The sequence below is a fragment of the Scomber japonicus genome, chromosome 23 (genome assembly GCF_027409825.1).
Source record: "Scomber japonicus isolate fScoJap1 chromosome 23, fScoJap1.pri, whole genome shotgun sequence".
Taxonomy (NCBI): Eukaryota; Metazoa; Chordata; class Actinopteri; order Scombriformes; family Scombridae; genus Scomber; species Scomber japonicus.
Window position 1 is genome coordinate 13,882,089 of NC_070600.1, and position 21,500 is coordinate 13,903,588.

The 21,500-nt window shown below is 38.9% G+C and overlaps 1 protein-coding gene across 1 annotated transcript; it reads right to left on the bottom strand.

Moving 5' to 3' along the window:
• Window positions 1-499: 499 nt before the first annotated feature.
• Window positions 500-17,855, bottom strand: rassf8b (Ras association domain family member 8b). The gene is made up of 9 exons (XM_053344080.1): window positions 17,632-17,855; window positions 8,633-8,803; window positions 5,051-5,401; window positions 4,724-4,929; window positions 4,380-4,583; window positions 4,085-4,159; window positions 2,815-2,937; window positions 1,921-2,047; window positions 500-1,459 (listed from the first exon to the last, which is right to left on the bottom strand). Exons 2-9 carry the CDS (start codon window positions 8,742-8,744, stop codon window positions 1,344-1,346), a joined length of 1,314 nt encoding a protein of 437 aa, XP_053200055.1. The 5' UTR covers window positions 8,745-8,803; window positions 17,632-17,855; the 3' UTR covers window positions 500-1,343.
• Between the last annotated feature and the right edge of the window lie 3,645 nt (window positions 17,856-21,500).

The following is a 21,500-nucleotide window of genomic DNA, read 5'->3' on the forward strand; positions in this document are numbered from 1 at the left end:
TGTTTGTCACACTAGCTTTGGTTCATATATGAGACATCTTTTGTTATATAAGAAATCATGAGGAAACAAAAGAATACATTTTGTATTCCTTAAGTATGGGCATCCCTGCTTGATGGACACAATGAAATATGTCAAATGTACAATGTAAGTGGCACCTCAGATGATACACTGAAAGCTAAAGTGCTGAGGCTTTGTTGCAAAAATGATATGAAAAGTCATACATACGGTATATGACACATGAAAATGAATAAAGACAGATGGAAGGAGTAACTTTCTAACAGTTACACACTTTCACCTGTCTGGATAATATAGGTTTTGTCCCCACCCAGTGGCCAACCTGGGTATGATATCACTCTTTGTCATCACGCTTTGCTGCATTCACATTCAGCAAGCAAGCTTTGCACTGAAACAAAGAGGACATTAATGGTTCTTGTAAACCAATATGGCATAAAACTGAACCTTGAGCCAAACTTCTTCACCAAAAAAGTCAAATAGTTTTTATTACTCAATGAATCCATGAAATGTAGTTTCTTCTCCATTTATTTTACATAATTTATCTAAAATGATGGGTTTTCCACAGGAAATATGAGGCAAATTTGTTTCCTCTTTAAATCAATGCAAAAAAAATGAATGTATAAAAAAATATCAAGCCAATGTTATGTTTTACTGACATCAGGAATCACCTTTACTGGTGCTGAGCCTTTTTTTAAAATAGTAAATTTATGTGGCGCATAGTGTTCAGTAGCTACCGTGAGTTCTGTTGCAACATTAGACCTATGTTGTCTGGTTTTAAAACACCAGAGTAAGGCAATCTGATATGGCTATGCTCATAGCACAGGAGTGGTGTTTGTGCATGCTCGTGCATGCATTAGTTTGTGTATGCGTATGTGTCCAAACTTCATATCCTGATATATTCTCTACTGTTTGTCTTTGACAGCATACAAATAATATGTTTGCACTGTTTGCCTCCTCAGTCAGAAAAAAACAAAAACATCTGCTGGCAGCAGGTAGTTTTCTAAACTCATAGAAAATTAAGCTTTTGAAGACTGATTTAGGAGGAATCTTAACACAAGATTTGCAAATGGACATTGACATCAGTTTCAGTCTAAGGAAGATGAAAGAGGAGGCAGCACAGGAAAGATGAACAGATGTAGGTTTGTCTTTCGTTATGCCCCATGGATCCTCCAGTAATGCTTTTGCCAACATCCTCCATGCCTTGAGGCATCCCCGGAGCAGGGTTCATTTCATTTCGACCATTCAGTTTTAGGTAAAGTCCTGGTAACATTAGCCCACCCTGCAGCCCAAATAACGTCTCCGAGAAGCATCTTCTGGACAGTTCTGGGTCAAACGTAGATGCCTTCAGGGTTCAGGCTGGAGGAGACGGTGTTTTGAAGAGTGCGGAGGTTGCTGGGTAAGAGACGTGATGAGCCAAGTCTTTTCAGGGAGCCAGAATCCACTTCTGTAGCAAGAAAAACAAAATTGTTGCCCAGTTAAAGACAGTAACAGATACCACTCATTTTAAGAATCTGACAAGTTACTCTTACATCTTAAGACTAGCTATTGAGGTGTTTCATTGCAGTAATTACATTTCATATTTTGGTGAATACATGACTATCAAACAGAGCTGGGAAAGAATCAAGCATCGCTACACAACAAATAAATATTCTGGGGGATTTTCCTATTGTCTATGTAATGGAGTTACAGACAGGCAGGATTAACATGTTCTGCCCCAACATGTTAAGATGTCATTCTCTGGATGACCACCAGGTGGCACCATGTACATACACATGTGACAACAATATGTACAGTACCCCTTTTCAGTACCTGTTTTACCTATAAACAGTGTGATGTTTATGTAAAAAGTCTGTTTGTGAATACGTATGCCTGTTTATGTGTGTGTGTGTATGTGTGTATACGTGCCGTTGCTGTATTCTCCTGTAGGCTGAGCAGGCAGCACAGTGACCTTGGTACCAGTCTGCTGAATGAACTGCTGCAGGTTGACCTGTCGTAGCTCTTTTGTCAGCTGCTCCAGCTCTTGCTCCTTCTCCTACGACAGAAAAAAAACACCATGACAAATAAATGAGATCTATGCCCAAGTGTGGTTTATATATGATGATAGATGGGAAAATATTTTTATATTAAAACTAGGATCACTAGTAGATATGATGCAGTGAATGTATATAAAGAAACATACATGATTTCAATTGCTGTACCCTCATTTGCATCTTTTTCTACACACTTCATCTGTGGAAGGTTTAATAGGTGAACATCTATCAAGGATCATAGCTTGTTTAGGATCTCTCCAGAAGACATAACACAGTTGAGACAGCTAAAAGAGAAGAGTTAGCTCCCAGATGGTTATGCAACTGCAAGCAGGGAATTGTGCACTTATTCAGGCCCCTCTCTAATCAGGCAAAGAATGCCGTAATACCCCTTCTGATTTCCCCTTCTCATTACCTCATGCTTCCCACACCCTATTGGACCTCGCCTGTACATAGAGCGCTTCAATTCATACTAGGATGCACACAGCAAAAGATCTACCACGCATCCCTGCAAGCCAGAGATTAAACTTTGCTTCACTGCCCACAACTTAATGAGCTTACAGTAGATTTCTATGGTTCCACCTGTGTGCAGAAGACTGGATTTTCACACCCAGCAGAGCTAAACTTGTCCAACTTTTTAATGAGCTTCTTTAAAATATTTGAGTATTTGAGTGAAAATGCCAGGCGGGATATTACTTTTGTGACACTTTTGAGGCTACAGTGTTGAAAAACTAACAATAAATATAATACTAACTGTCGGTTCTGAGCTGACCTGTAATCTCTTGCTCGACTGGCCAAGTGAGCGTTCCAACGCCCTGCAGCTGCTCTCCAGCCGTGCTGTGTGTTGGCTTTGCATTTCCAGCTCTGCCCTCACTTTCTCTAACTGGGCCTGCACCTGAAAGCCAGAGTGGAAGTGAGTAGAATGAAAGCCAACTCTCATCACAACTTTTCAAAGTATCTAAAAAGAAGATATTTGCTATTAGATATGATTTAAGGAGCAGCATTTAAGACCCCGTCCACTCAAAAATGATGCATGTGAAGAGTTTGACACTTAAAACCTGCTTTCATATTTTTCTGCTTAAGGAGGAAAGTTTATCTGTACTCATTAAAAACTATTTTTTAATTGAATATGGGAACTTAAAGCCTCATGTGCACATAAGCTGAGAATGGACTTTTCAGTGAAGTAGAACATATTTTGCACCTAACTTTTAAACTTTGGAAAAGAAAAATATTTGCATATTCAGAAATTTTTAATGAGGGAAAAGGACTGTGCATTTTTGTTGGGAAAACATTTCAGACACATATACCGTAGTCATTCCAAGCAGATTTCCCAGAATTTTTATACGTCTTAAAATATGTGTTGAGGGGATCTTTAACTGTTGATATTGTACCTGGAGAGATGGACAGCTTACAACCAAACGGTGTACATAAGACTGAGAGACTACAGCCATTCTAGCAGTTTTGTTAGGTCATGCTTAGCATTTATCAAATCAAACTTAGCAATCACACGTTATCACAATCAACCCCCCCCCCCCCCCCCCCCCCCCCCCACGCACACCAACACGCACACACATACACACATCCCGTAAGACGCATTAAGCAGGGCTCAAAGTACTGCTGCACCTAACTTTCATTATCTTAGTTTAGAATGCTAACATTTGCTAAGTAGCACTAATCACAAAGTACAGCTGTGGCCTATTATTAGTTTTGCAGGTATTTGATTATAAACAGAAGAATTAAAAAAAATATTTTGCAACCACATGGACCATATGTCAGGTACATTTTCAAAGCTTTAAAATTCATAATTTGCCACACAGATTGAACTTAATCTTCTGTTTGGTTTTTGGCTCGTAGTGTGTAAATTATAATCTTAAAGAAATTTCACTCTGATTTTGTGAAGAATAAGTTAAGTAGCTATGTTGTTTGACAGAGAGGGTGTTCAGACGTAGACAACTCTTTATGATCTCTTTAATTCAACACTATATTGCTCTTTGTCTGCGTATTGTTGTGTGCTTTGTAGACCAAGATGGACAGGTTTGTACCTCCTCCTCATTGACCTTCTGGCTGAGCTTGGCCTCCTGCTGCAGCCTCTCCTGCTCCAGGCCTGCCTCCATGCCCTACACAATACAACAGATAATAAATAATTTGGCTAACCTAGCATGAACATAATATATCTAATCTAATAAATAACAGTAATTCTACTTTTTATTAAGTAGGAAAGATGAGTTCCACTGCTTGCTTTGAGTGAACATCCACATAACGTTTTTATGCCATTTATAGATTGAATGAAACATCACCCAGGGGAACTGGGTGGGTGCTCAATGATTCCGAACTCACCTGTATGCGAGCTAGGTACTCTGAAAGCTTGGCCTCAGAGTCGCGTACTCGGACCTGCAGCTCGGCTAGCTGTTGCTTGAGTTGCCGCTCGCTCTCCTGCTCGATCTGCAGCTCGTTCTGCCAGAATTCCTCCTCTTCCATCTCGGTATCATTTCTCCTCACCTGCTGCTCTAAAAGCAGCAACTCCTCCTCCAGGTTTAATTCCTAGTGAATTGAAAATGGTTCAGCTTGGAAACTTTCTTACCCCAAAGAGAATATAATACACAACCACGCTGAATCAGCACACAGCAGCAAAACAACAATAATAATAACACAACAGCACAGGCCTCTATAGTTTTACTCACTTCATTCGGCTCGCTGGCAGCCTCCTCCCAGTCTCGCAGCTCGGCTTCACAGCCCAGCAGACGGCTCTCCAGGGCCTGGAGCTTGTCTCTCTGCAGCTGCACCAGCCGGCTCAGCTCTCTGGCTGGACTCCCAGGTACAGATGCTACTCCACCACCTCCAACTCTGCTCAGGTTCAGACTCACGCCACGCTGCTGGGTCTGTTTGGCTGAATGGATGGATGAATAGAGGGGTGGGACATGAGAGATGAATTGTAACAGGTAAAACACAGGGGGAGGGATGGAAGGAAAGAGTATGAGAAAAATAAAACCACAAACTATTCACGCTACCTTCAGTGTCTCTGCTTTTCCCAAAGATGTCCCGCAGACCCTTGGCTCCACCAGTGAAGGTCAGAGACTTGCGTTTGGGTTCCCTTCGTTTGAGCGAGCGGTCTGCCGCTGATGGGCGAAGCTTGGCCAGCGGCGGGAGGCTTTGTCGGTAGAAGCCACGCTCTGGGATGCGAGACTGCCCGTCAGAGGTGGGCCGCTCACTAACAGACGGGCCAGTTCGTTGGAGGATGAGCTGAACATCGCTGGCATACTGACCCCACTTGTTGAGGGACACCACTGGGTTCTCATGAGGAGCCAAGTGACGCTCTGTGTCCCGCCATTTCTCAATCAAAGTGTATCTGCCGGTGCGCCCTGGGTGAAAAAATATATATATATGAATGATGGAATCCTCTATGAACACTAAATAAAAAGGTCATGATTACAATAGCTTTGATTATTTCACATGAGAGATTTCTAGCTATTTTTAGCCTTTTCATCTGTTCTCTTCTCACTGGTTTGAAAAAAGTGATGTCATGTGCAATCAGCATTTAGCAATATTTAAATCAAAATGTTCTCCCAGACATGTGTTTGTTTTCTTAGTTTGCCAGGGCATTGTCAAAAAATCTTATCAAACCACACCCACACAGTCACATTAGTTGAGACTGTACTTCTACCATCATGTATTAAATATGAAGGGATGCTCTTGTTTTTTTAACTTTAACTTATATTTCTGCTTAATTATTAATTTCTAATATGACCAAGAATAATCTAAAAGAAAAGTGTTCAGGGCTGGTTCATTATAGCCTTTAAGCACATGACATTTTCCAGATCTGTCCTGGGTCCAGACATGTTTCTGTACATCACCTCATGCCATCTGCCTCTTCAACTCATTTTGCGCCTGTTTGTGAGTGTAATTTAGAGAGTCCTATTGACCACTTAATACCCCTGCTCTGTATGAGGTGTTTGAGACTGTTGGTACTAGTTTTCCTACATATTGCATGTAGATATTTCCACTGGTTCGGCAACTGGCTTACACATAGACTTGTCCTCTTCAAGACCCACAGTCATGACCAAACCAATCTTTTTTTAAATGTAGTTACAGAAACTTATCTTATCTTATATCTATGAATTTATTTTTAAAATACACTTTCAATGTCTATTAGACAGCACTGACATGGCTCTCATCAAAGACTGATGCTGGAGACTGTTTAGTTTAATATTAGACATAATCAACGCCCTTCAATTTAATCAGTTTCTCAGAAAAATAACTCTCTGTTGTAATCGATGATGACTTCTCCTTGGAAGTCCCTCTGACCTGTGGTATTCCCCAGTGGTCTATTCTTGGCCCCCCTGCACAAATTAATCACAATCAAAACATTTACTGTCATACTGTTATGCAGACAACGCCCAGATATCTGGCCTGTAAAATAACACAAGTAATGTATTGGCTTGGTACCATCTATGAATATCCAGCCTGCAGCCAGAAACTTGTGTTTAACTTGGAATAGTGGCCTCTCCCTTGACAAACAAGTGACAAAGTTGCTCAATCATATAACCCAACTGAGTAGAAGTAGCAGTAGTAGTAGTAGAAGTAGTACAAGTAGTATAATACTATATCAGGAACTCAGGTCCCCAGTGCTACAAATGATAATTTCATTTTCATTAATCTGTAGTTTAATTTCTCAATTATCGATCAGTCATTTGGTCTATAAAGTGTGAGAAAATAGTAAAACATTTTTGATTGCTATTCCCCAAATCCTGAGGATTACCAAAATATTTCTGTCTATACATCAATAGTTTCCGTCCATTAACTAATTGAGAAATCATTGCAGCCCCACAAAGAATGCTGCCATGGCATTAACGCGTAGTGGCACCCTCTGACAAGACGTGATGCACACTTTTGAAAATTACCAAAATAATACTGAAAGTGTGTTACAGTGAAGGGAGATAAAACAAAAAAGTTCATTAAATACTTTCACAGCTCTCCCCACACTTTACTAGTGTGTTTAATGAAAGTTTACAGTGGGAAATTTGCCGTCAGCAAACAGTAATTGTGTTGGGAAAAAGGATCTCATTCAATGTTCACGGCTGTGTCTGTGTGTACACTAGCATTCCTGTCTATACATATGTAGATAAGAGCAAAACCAGTAGTGGGAAGTAACTAGGAACATTTACCCAAGTAATGCACTTAAGTATATAATTGTGAGGTACTTACTTTACTTGAGTATTTCCATTTAATGATACTTCACAGTTCCACTGCACTACATTTATCTAACAGCTTTAGTTAATTTTCAGATGAAAACACAATGGATAATATAACAAGCTCTTAAAATACAACATATTGTTCAAGATGAAATTAGTGGTCTCCAGTGTTTTTGGCTTTTGACATCTTACAAAAAACAGGTGTAGTCGGGGTCACATTTCAGATGTTGTTAACAGCTCCACCAAAGGGAGATTTTACCCCGTCTCATATCTTGTCATTTCAGTAAATGTTCAAATGATCCAATAAAAGATTTGAGAAAAAACAAAACAAAAACAAAACAGAAAATAATCTCTCCAACAGCCTCAATAGTAACATGCTGCTTACACACTGATGCTTCAGTATTAATAATCTAATGATGTCACTCAAATTTAAAAGTATATCATTCTGAGAGACCAAACCACTACTTCTGCAGCAATACTTTAAGTACATAAAGGTGGTAATACTTATGACTGATGATTTTAACTTAAGGATTTCTCATACAGAACCTTTACTTGGAGTGGAATGGAGTATTGTGTTATTGTTGTTTTGGTACTGTTACTTCAGTAAAGAATCTGAGTACTTCTTCCACCACTGAGCAAAACACGACCCCTTTCCATCCTCAACCCACCCACACAGTAAAGCGTCCTTGTAAAAGGGGCACATTCATCACTACAGCCATTCACATCAAAGTGCCCCTGCCTGGACAAAAGGCACAGACTACACAAAGGACAGTGAACGCCATAACTCACCACACTGTCACTGTGAAAGACTCCTGTGTTTTAACTCTGAGAAATCTATCTAAAGGGATTAGTGAGAAATCACTGTAGACAGACCATGTGATAAATCTGTCTGTTGTAAAAAAAAGAAAAAAAAAAAAAGAAAAAAAAAAGAAATTAAATATTATATTATGGTCTTAAATTCACAAAGTCTTATATACAACACAGACCATGTGATGACTAACAAAGGCAGTGTCAACGTGTCAATAAAACAAAAGTCTGCAGCATGACTCATCTTGTTTTGCACAGCCCATTTATGGTGAAAATGTCTTTGTGCCCTTTAGTCACTTTTCATTTTAGTGCAATATATCATCTCCAGTACGTCTGACAAACCTGCCCAGTCAATACTGGACATCATCCCCATGAGTATTTATTTAGGACAAAATATCATTTACACCACTTTAAGTTTTTCATCATGTTAAAACAACTACTTTGAATTCTTTTGTTGTTTCTTTGGGCTGAAAATTCCACATCATACATCCAATTATATGTCACATTTAAAGGTCACATTCTGATATTAAACTTTATGGGAACAAGTGAGATGAACACAGTTTCTTATGCTGAAGTAAAATGCTTCAAGCTTACCAATGGCTTGTGCCAGAGCAATGACCACTTCCTGGCATGTGGTGAACTCCGTGACCCCACACACGATGCGCTGCACTCCATCCACCCATACTTTCAGCTCCATGGCCTTCATCCAGGGGCCCTCATACCTCCACACCACAGGGGGGTGCTAAGACTGTTTCTTTGTCCATCCTAATAAAGAAAAAGAATACGAGACAACTCTTAAAGCTGCACAAATCAGTATTTTTATATTAACAATTCATCAAATTACTTTAATGTAAAGGGATCATTTGTAGTGATGAACCCACAGAGAATTATCACCAGGCTTTCCTCAGCTCTATGGACCGTTTTAGCATCTTTCAGCTCAGTGTTTTGCTTTTACAGCATTGCAACGTTACAGCTACACACCAAAGGGACTGATCAACAGAATTTTGAGAAAGAATGACACGTTATGATCATATCTTCACAATACAATTTCACCAAATGTTGATACATGATGGTTCTGAATTATTACCACCTTACCTTTCTTATCCTGTCATTTCCTACACTTCCCTGTATGACGTGACAACTACAAAAAACTAATGTATTACAATGTGGAAGGAAACAGCTACACCTGATATAAATCCAACAAACACTACATAGTTGTGTAGAGTGACACCAGCTTCCTGCAAGAGAACAACTTACAAAGCCATTTCCTGTAATACTGCTGATGAATAGCTGTAAGGACACACTTGTGGTGCAGTGATTGTGACCGTCTAACAGGCCTCATCCACTACATTTTTCATTTGCTGGTGTCAGTGCAGGAAAGCTTACAGCGGTCGCATGCACGAAGAACGAGAGCCATTTCAAATTGCTGACACAAGCACCTCAGCTGCGCGGCAGCCATTAGGAACCTGGCATGGCCACGACAGAGAGCCTGAGCAACAGTGCAGATCAGAGTAGTGAAGGAGCAGGTGCTTAATGCTCAGACTTCTGCAGCCCTCCTTTTTTTGACCGGGCCATTATTTCAGCTCTGATCCTTGACTTCCACATTGCTGGAGGCCTCCCCTAACTATTTAGGCACCTTTCAGCTTCATCACAACTGGAATGGAACTCCCATTCCTCCTTCAATTTAACTACCATCCCCCTCGAGGCCTGGTCCTACTGAGACTGCATTACTTAAAGCCTCAGACATAATCGGGGAGCAGGATGATTTGTAACTATAGACAGATACAGGCAGGAAGCATTTGAACCCAGACGTCTGTTACAGCCCAGTAAATGAGACTGTTCCCATGAATACAGCTTAGTGGGACAGGGAATAGAGGAGAAACTGCAGAATGAAGAAATGGAGGAACAGATGGGTAAACAAAGCAAATGAGGTGAATGAAAAGACAAGGGGTTGGCCTGAAGAGAGTACAAACATATTTGGGATGAAATATACACAAAACAGTATTCTACCTGGGAACATCAGAGTTACTTCACAAAGAAAATATTATTTAAAGCAATTTGTTAATTCAGGCCAAGTTGATTCAGGCCAGATGTTATGGTGCCAAACATGCCTGTAATATTTTCTTATTGATAATAAATGTGTCCAGAGTTAACAGAGTGAAAACATTTATAATCTTAATGTTCTGTTTACTGGAAAACTTTAACTTGGGGGGTATGAATTTGCTGTCAGCTTGTTAACAAAAAGATCTCTGCTGTAGTTCATAGAGCACGGTATTCCAACAGATGTGAGGACACCTTTAATTTTCACAGCTGCAACCGACATGTTGTAATAGAGTGTTTATTCAATGAGTAATATCCAAATCACACTGGGAGGGAGAGAACATTAACACAAGCTTGCCAACCTGATTCTCTCTCTCTCTCTCTCTCTCTCTCTCTCTCTCTCTCTCTGACACACACAAACACCTGCTATTCACACATCTGTGAGAAATCATACGGACGTCATTCGCTCCTCTGTGACGCAATTATCATAAACATATTATCAAAACAGAGCAAAATAAGCCACAGCAACTTAAAATTTTCATTCAAGTCCAAATTAATACTTAATCAAGAATTCACTTGCCAGAGGCAAACTTTAATATGCATTAAAGGCGGCGTATCATGCACACTTCCAGGTCTATATTTATATTTTGGGGCTCTACTGGAATATCTTGCATCTTGCATGATTTACAGCTCAAAAAAACTTGTACTGACTGTTTACGCAGCCTTTCAGTTCAGCCTCTGTCTGCCTTCCTCTGTCTTCTGACAAGTAAGATATAAAAGCCTCTGTCTAATGAGAAGTAAAGTTATGGTAACTGAGTTCTACAGCTCACCTTTGGTGGTACCAGGAACATTTTCAAATAGGAAGCAGAGACGGAGTCTTGCTATAAAGGCAGAATAACATAATCTTAAGACAATGACATGAGGGTGTAAGTTTCCATTTTAGTGAACAACCAGAGCCTTAGTAAAAAAGGCTACCAATGGATGGCTGCCTAGACTTAAGTGATATTTCGAACAGAACCGACATTGGACATCATGTACATTTAGTTTTATTAAAATGGCAAAAAATTAGAAATCTTTAGCAAAAGACACGACGCTGGCAGTTCTTTTTACAGGATGTTTCCAAGACTAGTTGTAATCTTTTCCATGAACGGTTGGCGTAGTTAAAAGATTATTCAAGTCCTTGGAGATACTCTATATGTAGAGCATCAGGTTTACAGTTTGTGGCCAACAACATCAAATATACATACAGTAACCATAAGAAATAGCAATTATTAGGTCACACTTCTCGTGTAGTTCTTTTTGTGTTGAATGCACAATTATTTTCATTCCTTGACTAAGAATCCCAGACTCCCACTGGTGACTGACACAAACATCACAGCATATGCTAGAAGAGGTTTTCTTTTATAGGCAGAAGCATACAGTGTCTTAGGAAGCACGCAGGTGTGCAGGAGCAGATGTTCAGACCTCTATAGGTTCTGAGGCTTTGATCCATTTGAGAACAAGTCAGATGCTCTGCATGGGTGACTCTGATGAGAATTACAATCTATATGAGTAACTACATAGCATGAAGAAGCTGTGATCTGGGAACCTTAAGGTCAGAGTGTAATGCCACACTGGCTTCAGACCTTTCAATGTCAAACTAATCGAATCCTTTGCACAGGAGCTCTAACGACATGACCACTGAAGTCTGTTTCCTTGTGGAAACGAGCTTCGATTTTCTTTACTCTGCTAATAACTTCCAACACTTGAATCACTACAAAACTCAGCATACTGCAGACACACTTTCATACAGTCATTGCCGGTATTGTTTTAGATTTTCATCATACCATTTCCACTTTCTCTGGTTATGTCTTTGATCTAAATTGCAGTTTAATGCACTTTAACGGTCCCACTGCCAGCATGTTAATAAATAATGATAATAATAAATACAGGCTACATAGTGAGTGAATAGAAAGTAGTGTGCTACGAAATGTGTTTCTATTTTTGTTCAGGTGGACTGTAAATGTATACGTCCATATTTAGACCCACTCACTGAACCATGCATCTCAATAGTGAGTAACCTCAGAACCGGTGGAAAAGGTGCTGTAGCTGTTGGAATTTCCTTTTCCATTAGTCACAGTTTAATAAACAGCCAGATTCAATGCTCCACATTCCAACTGCAAGCTGGATCCTTTAAGCAGTAATCCATTCAACAAGAATCCAGGACAGTAGTTTCCCTTTTATTTTGAGAGAAGCACAGATCTCAGATATCAGGTAAAACATTTACATTTATTAGACATTGCCTGTAAAACTAATGATATTCCAATTAGCCTTACTGTGTGGTTAGGGTCAATTAGCAAATGTTAGCATGTCCATGTAAACATGGTTTACATGTATATGATACTTGCTAAGCATCAGCATGTCACTGTCGTTGTGAGTATGTTAGCATGCTGACATTAGTATTTATCTCAAATCACTGTAATGCTGTGTATACATCATATAGGTGTTTACAATCTCTAAATAGCATTCACATCAACCCCAAAGTTGTAATGATGAATGGTAATATGGGAAGCTCCAATATAGCTCCAACTTGGCACTTAGTAAGGAGCAAATGTGGACACTTCATATCAGTCAAAGTCTTCATTCAATGCTATTAAACCCAAATCTAATGGTATGTAAATTTAATTTTGTCAGTGCACAATATTTTAAACTCTCATATGACCTACTCAGATATCATACAACCTTCCTGAGTTGCATAAGGGCACAAGAACAGCATGACAGTGCTGCTAGCACAGCGGTAGACTGTCTTGTTCTCTGGTGCATCTTTGCATTTGCATCATCTATTTTATTTGCCTTGCTGTATGAGCAAACTGAAGAAACTGTTGTACCATAGATCAATTTCTGAGAATGTGAAAATACACTACACTACACACAGTGCAAGGAAATGAACCATAGGATGAGCACAAGTTACAAAACAACTAAAACAGCAACCAACAGCAAAGAAAAGATGAGCCACAGAGGCACAGAATGTATTTTTCAAGGGTATTAAATTCAGCAGAGGAGATTCAGTAGTGTTCATTATGGCCCTGGTGATTCTGGGAAACATTTGAAAAGATTTAGAGTCGCTCTGCTGTGGGGAGGTGAGGTTGCTGCTATCAGGACAAATTCTTCCTGCAAGAGATGTTTTGGTGCAGCCATTTGGTTTTGGACATGAAGAATACCGTGTCGCCTGGGCTATGAACCGCTGAGCTAAACTTAGTTGTGACTTCAGTCTGCTTCCCCTGAAGTATCATTCTCAGGATGCCACAGGAGGGCAGAGTTAGGGAGGGGACACAGTGTGACAAGACTGTTTCTTATTTGTAATTCAGTTCATAAGATGGATCAGCATAAAAATGCCACTGAGAGCTCCTTTAATATCCCTGAGATGAGCGTTACAGGTACAGAGATAAAAGTCAATTTCACACCAACATGGCTGAATTTCAATGCAAAATACCCACTGAAGAGCTCATATCCTGTCTTGTTTCAGCCCAGTGCTCTTCCCAGTCCATCGCTAAATCAAACTTTAACAAAATTGAGAAAGTTTGAACTTATTTCACAAACAGTCTGCAAACAACAACAAAAATAACATTGTTTCCATTAAATTCCTAGAAAAATGAGTCTGTCAGACTGTATATTACAGTAACATGGGGCCAATTTAAATGCAAACTGCATAGTTTTTACAATATGTCTAAAAATATAATTGGTATTCAGAAGACATGATATTTAAAAGCGACTGCAGTAATGAGCAGTTCAACAACAGATGATGCAATCAGAGGTAAAGTAACAAGGAGGTTGTGGCAGCAGGAGGGGGTCTTTTGAAACAAGTGGTGCACAGACAAAAGAGCATGCTGCAGTGTGTGTGTGTGTGTGTCTGTGTGTCCACATGGGTAGTGGCATGACTGGATGCAAACAATCCCTCACCATGGCGACACAGCTCTGGCTTTGTCCGAACCTTACACAGATGACTGGATTGATTGGAGGGCACGGTCTGGGAAAGTAGACCAAACAATCACCAACAATTAAGAAGCAACCAGTGCTTTCCTGTCACTTCCTCTTTGTTTTCTCTGAAAACGTGGAGGTGTGCGCTGCCACAGGGTTTCTCAAACTCAGGATTAGGTTTGGTGTTGCTGAATGGTCTCACAACTGGTCTGTTGGTGGAGATTAACCCAAAGGTTAAACCGGAGCAGTCATATGGTTTAGGTGACCTCCCAGAGGGGAAATTCATCTCAAACTAATTGGTGTAATACCCACATATAGTTCAAGTTAGTGCTTCAATGATTAGTTGATTAATCTATTGGTCGGTCAACAGAATTTTAACTGGTGACTATTTTGATAATCAATTAATTGTTCCAACTAGGCTCTTGTTAAATATGATTGTAAACTAAATATTTGGGGGTTTTGGATTGTTGGTTCCATAAAAATGAACAATATGAATATGTTACCTTAGGCTGTTTGAAATCTAAACTATTTTCTGACATTCAGAAGACAACACATTTGATCAATCAAAAAAATCATTTGTAATGAATAATGAAAATAACTGTTAGTTAAAGCTGTAGTTCATATAAGAACACAAAAGTAAGTACAGAATTACAATATACAGAGTTATATAGTCCTGTATACAATAAGTTACTAATTCTTACCAGATTGAAGAACAAAAGTAGATATTTAACACAAATATCTATTTTATACAAATATCAGCAGTAGGATTCACCCTCTATAGGTACATGAATGTGTGTGTACCAAATGTCTCTGCAAGCCATGCAACAGGACCAAAGTGACCGGCTACATAAACAGATACGGGAAATGCTCATGTCAGCAAGTATTTTAATATAAAAAGCAAATTAAATTAGATTTTGACCTTTATCCCTCAAACAACATGTCACTTTATTTGATGGAGTATTCTGAGGGCTCACTGGCCCTCACATAGTAACAGGCTCATGACTTTGTGATTTTGTGTTGGCACACAGCCCTCATTTTATCCCTCTCCCATCTTTCCTTTTCCTTTTCACTGATATAATACCAGTGTCTGAAATTAACCTGCCTAAGGGGACTGGTACTGTAGATGAAAAAAATCGACTGGCCAAGCATATCTTTTAACAACCAAAATAATAAATTGCCTTTTTGTGCATACATACATTTGTTTGAGTACATTTCATTGAGATAATAAGGTATTGAGTATAAATCACAGCCTCAGTATCATACTGTCACCAAGCTCTTGAAAATCCTTTATCATCGCCAAACCTCCATTTCTCACATAACTCTTTTTTTTTAATCTGCTTTGTTCTGCTTTTCATTGGCGGGTTTTCATTTTAAAGGTTGGATTCCTCCTTGTAAATGTCACCACATAATAGCTATTTAATTAATGGTAGCTAACAGCAGACAGTTTAGTGGAGAGTAGCTGGATGGTAAACAATGTTGCGAAATTAGGAGTGCTCAAGATGGTCTGAGGCTGGCACTCCTTTGCCTCTGACCGTCTTGAGTGCTTCTACAGTGTTTAGATGCACATAAAAAAACACATATGGTGCATATGTCTACACTGTATAGGGACAAACATGGGTCATTTCCAAGCCACCATGCCAGACTTTTTATTACATGAAACATTTAAGAACACGTGTGGTTGATAGCCTTCTGAGATTTACTCGCCAAACAGAAAATCTACTCACATTTAGTGTTAATGTTAGACCCTTTTAACACTATTTAATACAGATTTTAAAACCACTGAAATGAGAAATTGGTTCAAAACATACACCTTTGAACCTCCCATCTTGCTTTCAATGTCCTACCTCTGCTTCAATCTCTTCATGTTAAACCGATGCTCTTCTACATGTAGCTGTGCGCTTCTCAATGGAGACGCCTTTAAGAGATTACTTCTACATCAACTTTGTCAGCTGAGGAGAGTGAGGTGGCTGCATGTTTAGCAGAAGCTGTAATAAGCTGAGTGGAAAGCCCCAGCGGCGGGTAATCAGAACAGCTTTCCATTCAGATACTGTCAGTCATAAAATCTGTAGAAAACAATGTTAAGATTCTCCTGCGAACAAGCAAGCATGTAGAGTTTCACATGGATGCAACAAACAGCATTGTCACCATTTCCACCTCTATATATGAAAATGAGATTTAAATGCTGATGACAAATGGAAAACAGTGTATCAAAGTCCATCTCTGCCTTATATTTTAGCCATATTGGAGGGTGCTTGACTCCACTGACACCTTGCAGTCACAAAAGTTGAAACTAATCAGCTTGGTGGAGGAAATAAGCCTTTAACCCTGTAAGACTCGGAGCTTAGCTGACCATGAGGTGGTGGGAGGGGGCGGGGGGTCGCCTGAAAGATGAACTGGACTAGATTTACACTGTTAAATCTGTTAAAACTAGAGTTGTCCACTTATCTCTTTATGCAAGCACCAACAGCATGAAATCACATGTTTACATATTAGGAAACAATGGCTGGACAAAAAGAAAGAATCACTGCATTGTGTAATCAATAAATTATGAGAATGACAGAAGGGGAAAAACTGTGTTGTTTTAATGGAGACTTTGGCTTACGACGCCAAACAGACGTGTTTACAGAATGAACTGAGTTTGCAATTTTTCAAGTTTACTTTAAGGCAGAGCTTGTTTGAAAATTAAATGAAAATACTGAATTGTGTATTTAAGTGTTCAGTGATATCAGGTCAGTTTCATAGACCAATGTTCTGATGTCAAACTAATAATTTAGTAGAGTATATATTTCCTCATCTGTACATGGATCCGTAACGGGTCATTAAAAAAGGAGAAGTTTTATAAAGAAAACAAACTATCACAAAAAAATGCCCTTTCTGAAGCCCAGTTTTATTTAGCAAATGTGGTCTAGATCTGAAACAATATCATACAAATTATCCTGAACACCAGTAAAGAAATATCATTGTGTTTCTGTCCATCTGAGTACTCCTACTACAAAAACCCCATAGTAGTACCTCTGAATGAGTTTTGCCCTTGCTTTCCATCACACATGTGCTACAAGGACTGTAAGGCTGTATGACTCAGTTGAAGGAACTGTGATTAAAAAGCACTGCTGAGTGAGCACTTATAGCCCAACTCTATTAAGAGATTCATCATTGCAGGGCTCAGCAGATCCACTCACACACTGATCACTCACTCACACTTCCTGCTGGCTCACTGGTCAGGTATGTGGGAAAATCTGTCACCAACACCAGTATCACTCCATTTGTGAATGAAATCTTGAGTGAAATATGAACTAAAAAGAAGATTATATAATAGTCTGCCACATTAGTGTTTAAAACAAGAGGATGGAGGTTGAAAAACATGACCAAAATAAAGTTATACAACTATTCATCAGTATATGTTTTTGCCTCTCTCTGAGTGTCTGTCTTTCTGTAAAATGACAAGAAGAAATCCACTGTTAATAAAAAAATAACATTACAGCCTTATTTAAAATTGCAATAGCTTTAAAATGTTTCCTGGGACTGACGCATTCAAGTTACAGAGACACAGATTCACTGCATTCAGGCCTGTGTAAAAAAAAAAGCCAATATCATACCTCTGGTTCAGCCGCAGATCACTGGGTGTCAGAGCATGTAAAACTCTCCTCTTGTCCTGTAGCTTCAGTATTTCTCCTCACTATAAAATCCGATACTTTCCGCTGCATGGTATGCGGGGAAACATGCGGGGGGATCCTGTTTATAGCGTGCGGATACGTGCATGCATCAGACCTCAACCCCGCCTGGAAGACTGTGATCAACCGTGTGGATGTAAACACGCGTCCGTCCGGTCATCGAGCTTCCCCAACATCTGCTGCCGTGTGTGTGTTATTCTGCCACTCTGCTCATCATTGACGTGAGGCGGTCCGGAGAGCTTGTAAATTACATCGGAACAGAATTGGGACACCGCAAGGCATGATGGACCGGTTAAAGCTGCAATGCACAGGCGACGCAGACGGACCCCGGGATAGATCACACAGTGAGACCTGAGAGGGGTGAGGGTACTTATGTAGCAGGCGGGTCCCACACGTGAGGTCAGATCAACAACAGTTTCTCCACTGTCATATTGTGTTCATACAGGGGTAAAAAAAAAAAATACCGCACTTTATTTTATGGTATGGTATTTTCTTACACTAATAAGACACTCTTTATCAAACAAGACAAGAACTAGAAATAACTATGTTCTTTAGTAGACATGCACATAGGCTATACCCTAACAAGTCAGTTGATTTTTATTTCGAAAATGCTTAAAACAAAACAAGAATGAAATGAAAAACATTAAACGTATAATCTCAGCAAATACATTCTTATTAAGCCCAAGGTATAGGCAGAAGTATACACTTTATTACCCTCCCCCCTTTCTCAACTGATCATCCAAAAGCTCAAATAATTTATAAAAAGCTACCCCAATTCTATGCAAAACCCAAATATCCACCTAAATTCCATAAAATAAAATTAAACAGTTACCCCAACCCTTCCTCATCAACACCTCTTAATATGTATGTATATGTATATATATATATCTTTAAATGATTTGTTTGTACTTTAAATTTTCCGCTTAAATTGTAACTCCCCTCTGTTAGATGCCACACACCTAAATTATGCAGTACTTATAAAGCGCATATGATAATTTATTAAAAAATATGTTATATTTAGGCACTGTTACACCTAATTATGTTCTAATTAGAAACCAAAGCCTCATACACTATTAGACACAATTTTACAAGATCATCGTCTAATTAGAAATCAGATACAATACCATATCAGATCCAAAATATGCTACAGTTAGATGCTGTAATTAGACACCACATTTAATGCTGCCAAAGTGCACCCATAGTAGCTTAAAGGGGACCTATTATGCTAATTTTAATAAAGTGATGATGATGCTGATGATGTTTGATGAAGAGCTGCAGATGACCAGCACACCAATAGGTAAACTACTTATTTTACTTACCAATAGGTAAACTACTTATTTTGCTATGCTGTGTAATGAAAAAACACTCACAGCGTGACAGCTTGACTCAAGTCATGGCCTGATGTGACTATCCCCAAAAGTATGGAAAAAGTCATAATGTTAGTGGAGAGGAGGAAGGAAACTTGTGCGCTGTGCTTGGAGCAACATTATATTAGAGTTATATGTCACAAGTCAAGAATATTAAAATTGCTGATTAAGGGGGCTGCTTCACAACTCAGGCATGTAAAAAGTAAGCTGTGAATGTGAGAAGATCCAAAAAGAATTCTTAATAGCTAAACAAAGAAAAAGTTATTTGAACAAATTTTGCTATCTGAGATACAGACTTCCAGAGTTAGGTTGTCTGTTACCATAAATACCATGTCCAGCCACCGTCCACCCATCTGATATCATTCAAATAACTTTCCAGCTATTCAGAAATCTTTGGTTCCAAAATATCTAAGGTGTGCTGCTGTCCTATAACAAAGAAGCAAATCACTTAGTTTTTACATGAAATCATACTTGCAGTGACTGAAGACAATAAGTCGAACTATTAAACAACATTGTTTTTTATTGCATGCATTTATAAAGTCTATTTTATAGTTATGAGGGGAAATCTTATCCTGCCTTCATTTACCAAGTTTCCCATTTACTGACTAAGATGACTTTTTTAAAGATGACATTGTAGAAAATGTCTAAATCAGACCTGGGTGAAGTAAAAATCAGAGAGGTTTATGGTAAGAATCTCACTAACGTACTTACTCTTGCTTACATGACATAACACATGACACATTGCCCATGTAACATTTCTGTGTCCATTGTTTACAGGTTCTGTCTTGAATAACAATTTTTACTGACGGGAATAACTGTTTTTGCTGTTATGTTTCACATAACATCTGAGATGTGGGATATCTTTTTTTTTTAATTACCACGTGATGACTTCCATTTAAAAAAAAAGACTGATTGGCCATAATGAGAACACAGGGGTACATGTAGACGAAATGGCGATACTGCCTAACGGTATCTGTCTTATAATTTGCAGACCAAAATCAGCTCTATTAATTCAGGCATATACACAGATTTCTCATACAATATGCAGCGTTATTTACTTTAGTGGAAGACAAATGTTTACTTTTGTTCCGTGTGAAATATTTTCCACTTTTAGTTGAGGAGAGATCCCCTGATACCACCTCCATTCAGCTGAGGAGGCTTAGAGAAAAGGAGCGTGGGAGGAGTGCAAATTCCTCAGGGAGGTGTTGAACCTGATAAAAAGGTACTATGCATTGTATGCAATACATACAATGTATTTTTATAATGCTTTTACACTGTAGTGGCTGTCTGCATTTGGGTCTATTCAGGTTAGAGTTCCAGTTATAAACTAAATAGTATTTCATTTATCATGGAGGCAATATTTTTACACAGCAACTTAAACTAGAATAACCCATGAGATTAGAAATGTTCAAAGGAACTAAAAGTAGTATCAAACTGCAGCCACAGGAAACAAAACATTTTATGCTACATACAGACTCCAACAAGTGGTAATGCTTTGCTGTTGGCAGCGAAAGGCATGAGAGCAAAGGAGAAAGCAGTAATAGTGTTTGAACAGTTTGGCTAAGGGCAGCTAAACACCGCATATGTTACTACTTGAGCAACAGATGGACAAAAAACAATAATTCCATGGATATGACATGTTCACTAATATAAAATGGTTTCAAAATGAACAGGTTCAGCTTCTCAACAGTGTGACATGCATCTATGTTAGCCTGGACAACAACAGCATTGTTCCATTAAGCATCATCCTGGCCATGTTTGTGCTGAGGTAGAAAAAGGGGGAAGAAAAGCAGGTTGGTTGTTAAAGCTGGAATTCTTCAGCAACCATAAAGTGAACAGTGGATTGACTGGTACTGATCAGCATTTGTGAACTTCATCAGCTGTGTCTTCTATGTTATGGTCATTTGTGAATTTGAGTGAGTTGCTAAATGCATTTTTAACTTTCTGAATGTTTTACTTAACCCATGTCTCTGCTTTATTGCAAACCTATACTCTACAAGTAATGGATTTACAGTCCTGGTGTGTTTCTTATGGAAGCACCAATAGTCATCCCAACAGTATTATCTAAAAATCAACATTGAGATACTGAGCCATATATCTTATTTTGTGCACAGCTTACAGTCTGTCTTCAATATGTAAGTGAACCTATACGATAATGTGTCCTTGCTCCTCTTAGTGTGGATAAAACTTTTTATAAATTGTTTTTTGAAATCAAAGTTTGAGTCTGAAATAAAAAATACAATCTTTGCTTTCCCTCAGTTAAACATCTGCAGGCACAGCAAAGATAGAATGTCCTGAACCATGACTATGCATAAAAAACAGAAGACATGACATATGACAGTGTGAAATATTGTTTGTTTCAGCCCTGTGTTTCAGCTTTGGTATACCGAGTGAAAAATACAACTTTTTTTAAGGTGGCACCATTCA

Excerpts from the sequence above, each read along its gene's own strand:
- rassf8b (XM_053344080.1), bottom strand. The coding sequence starts at position 8,744 with ATGAAGGCCATGGAGCTGAAAGTATGGGTGGATGGAGTGCAGCGCATC. Across the intron at positions 4,930-5,050 it reads GAAAAGCAGAGACACTGAAG|CCAAACAGACCCAGCAGCGT; the intron begins GTAGCGTGAATA and ends CCATCCATTCAG. Across the intron at positions 4,160-4,379 it reads AGTACCTAGCTCGCATACAG|GGCATGGAGGCAGGCCTGGA; the intron begins GTGAGTTCGGAA and ends TGTATTGTGTAG.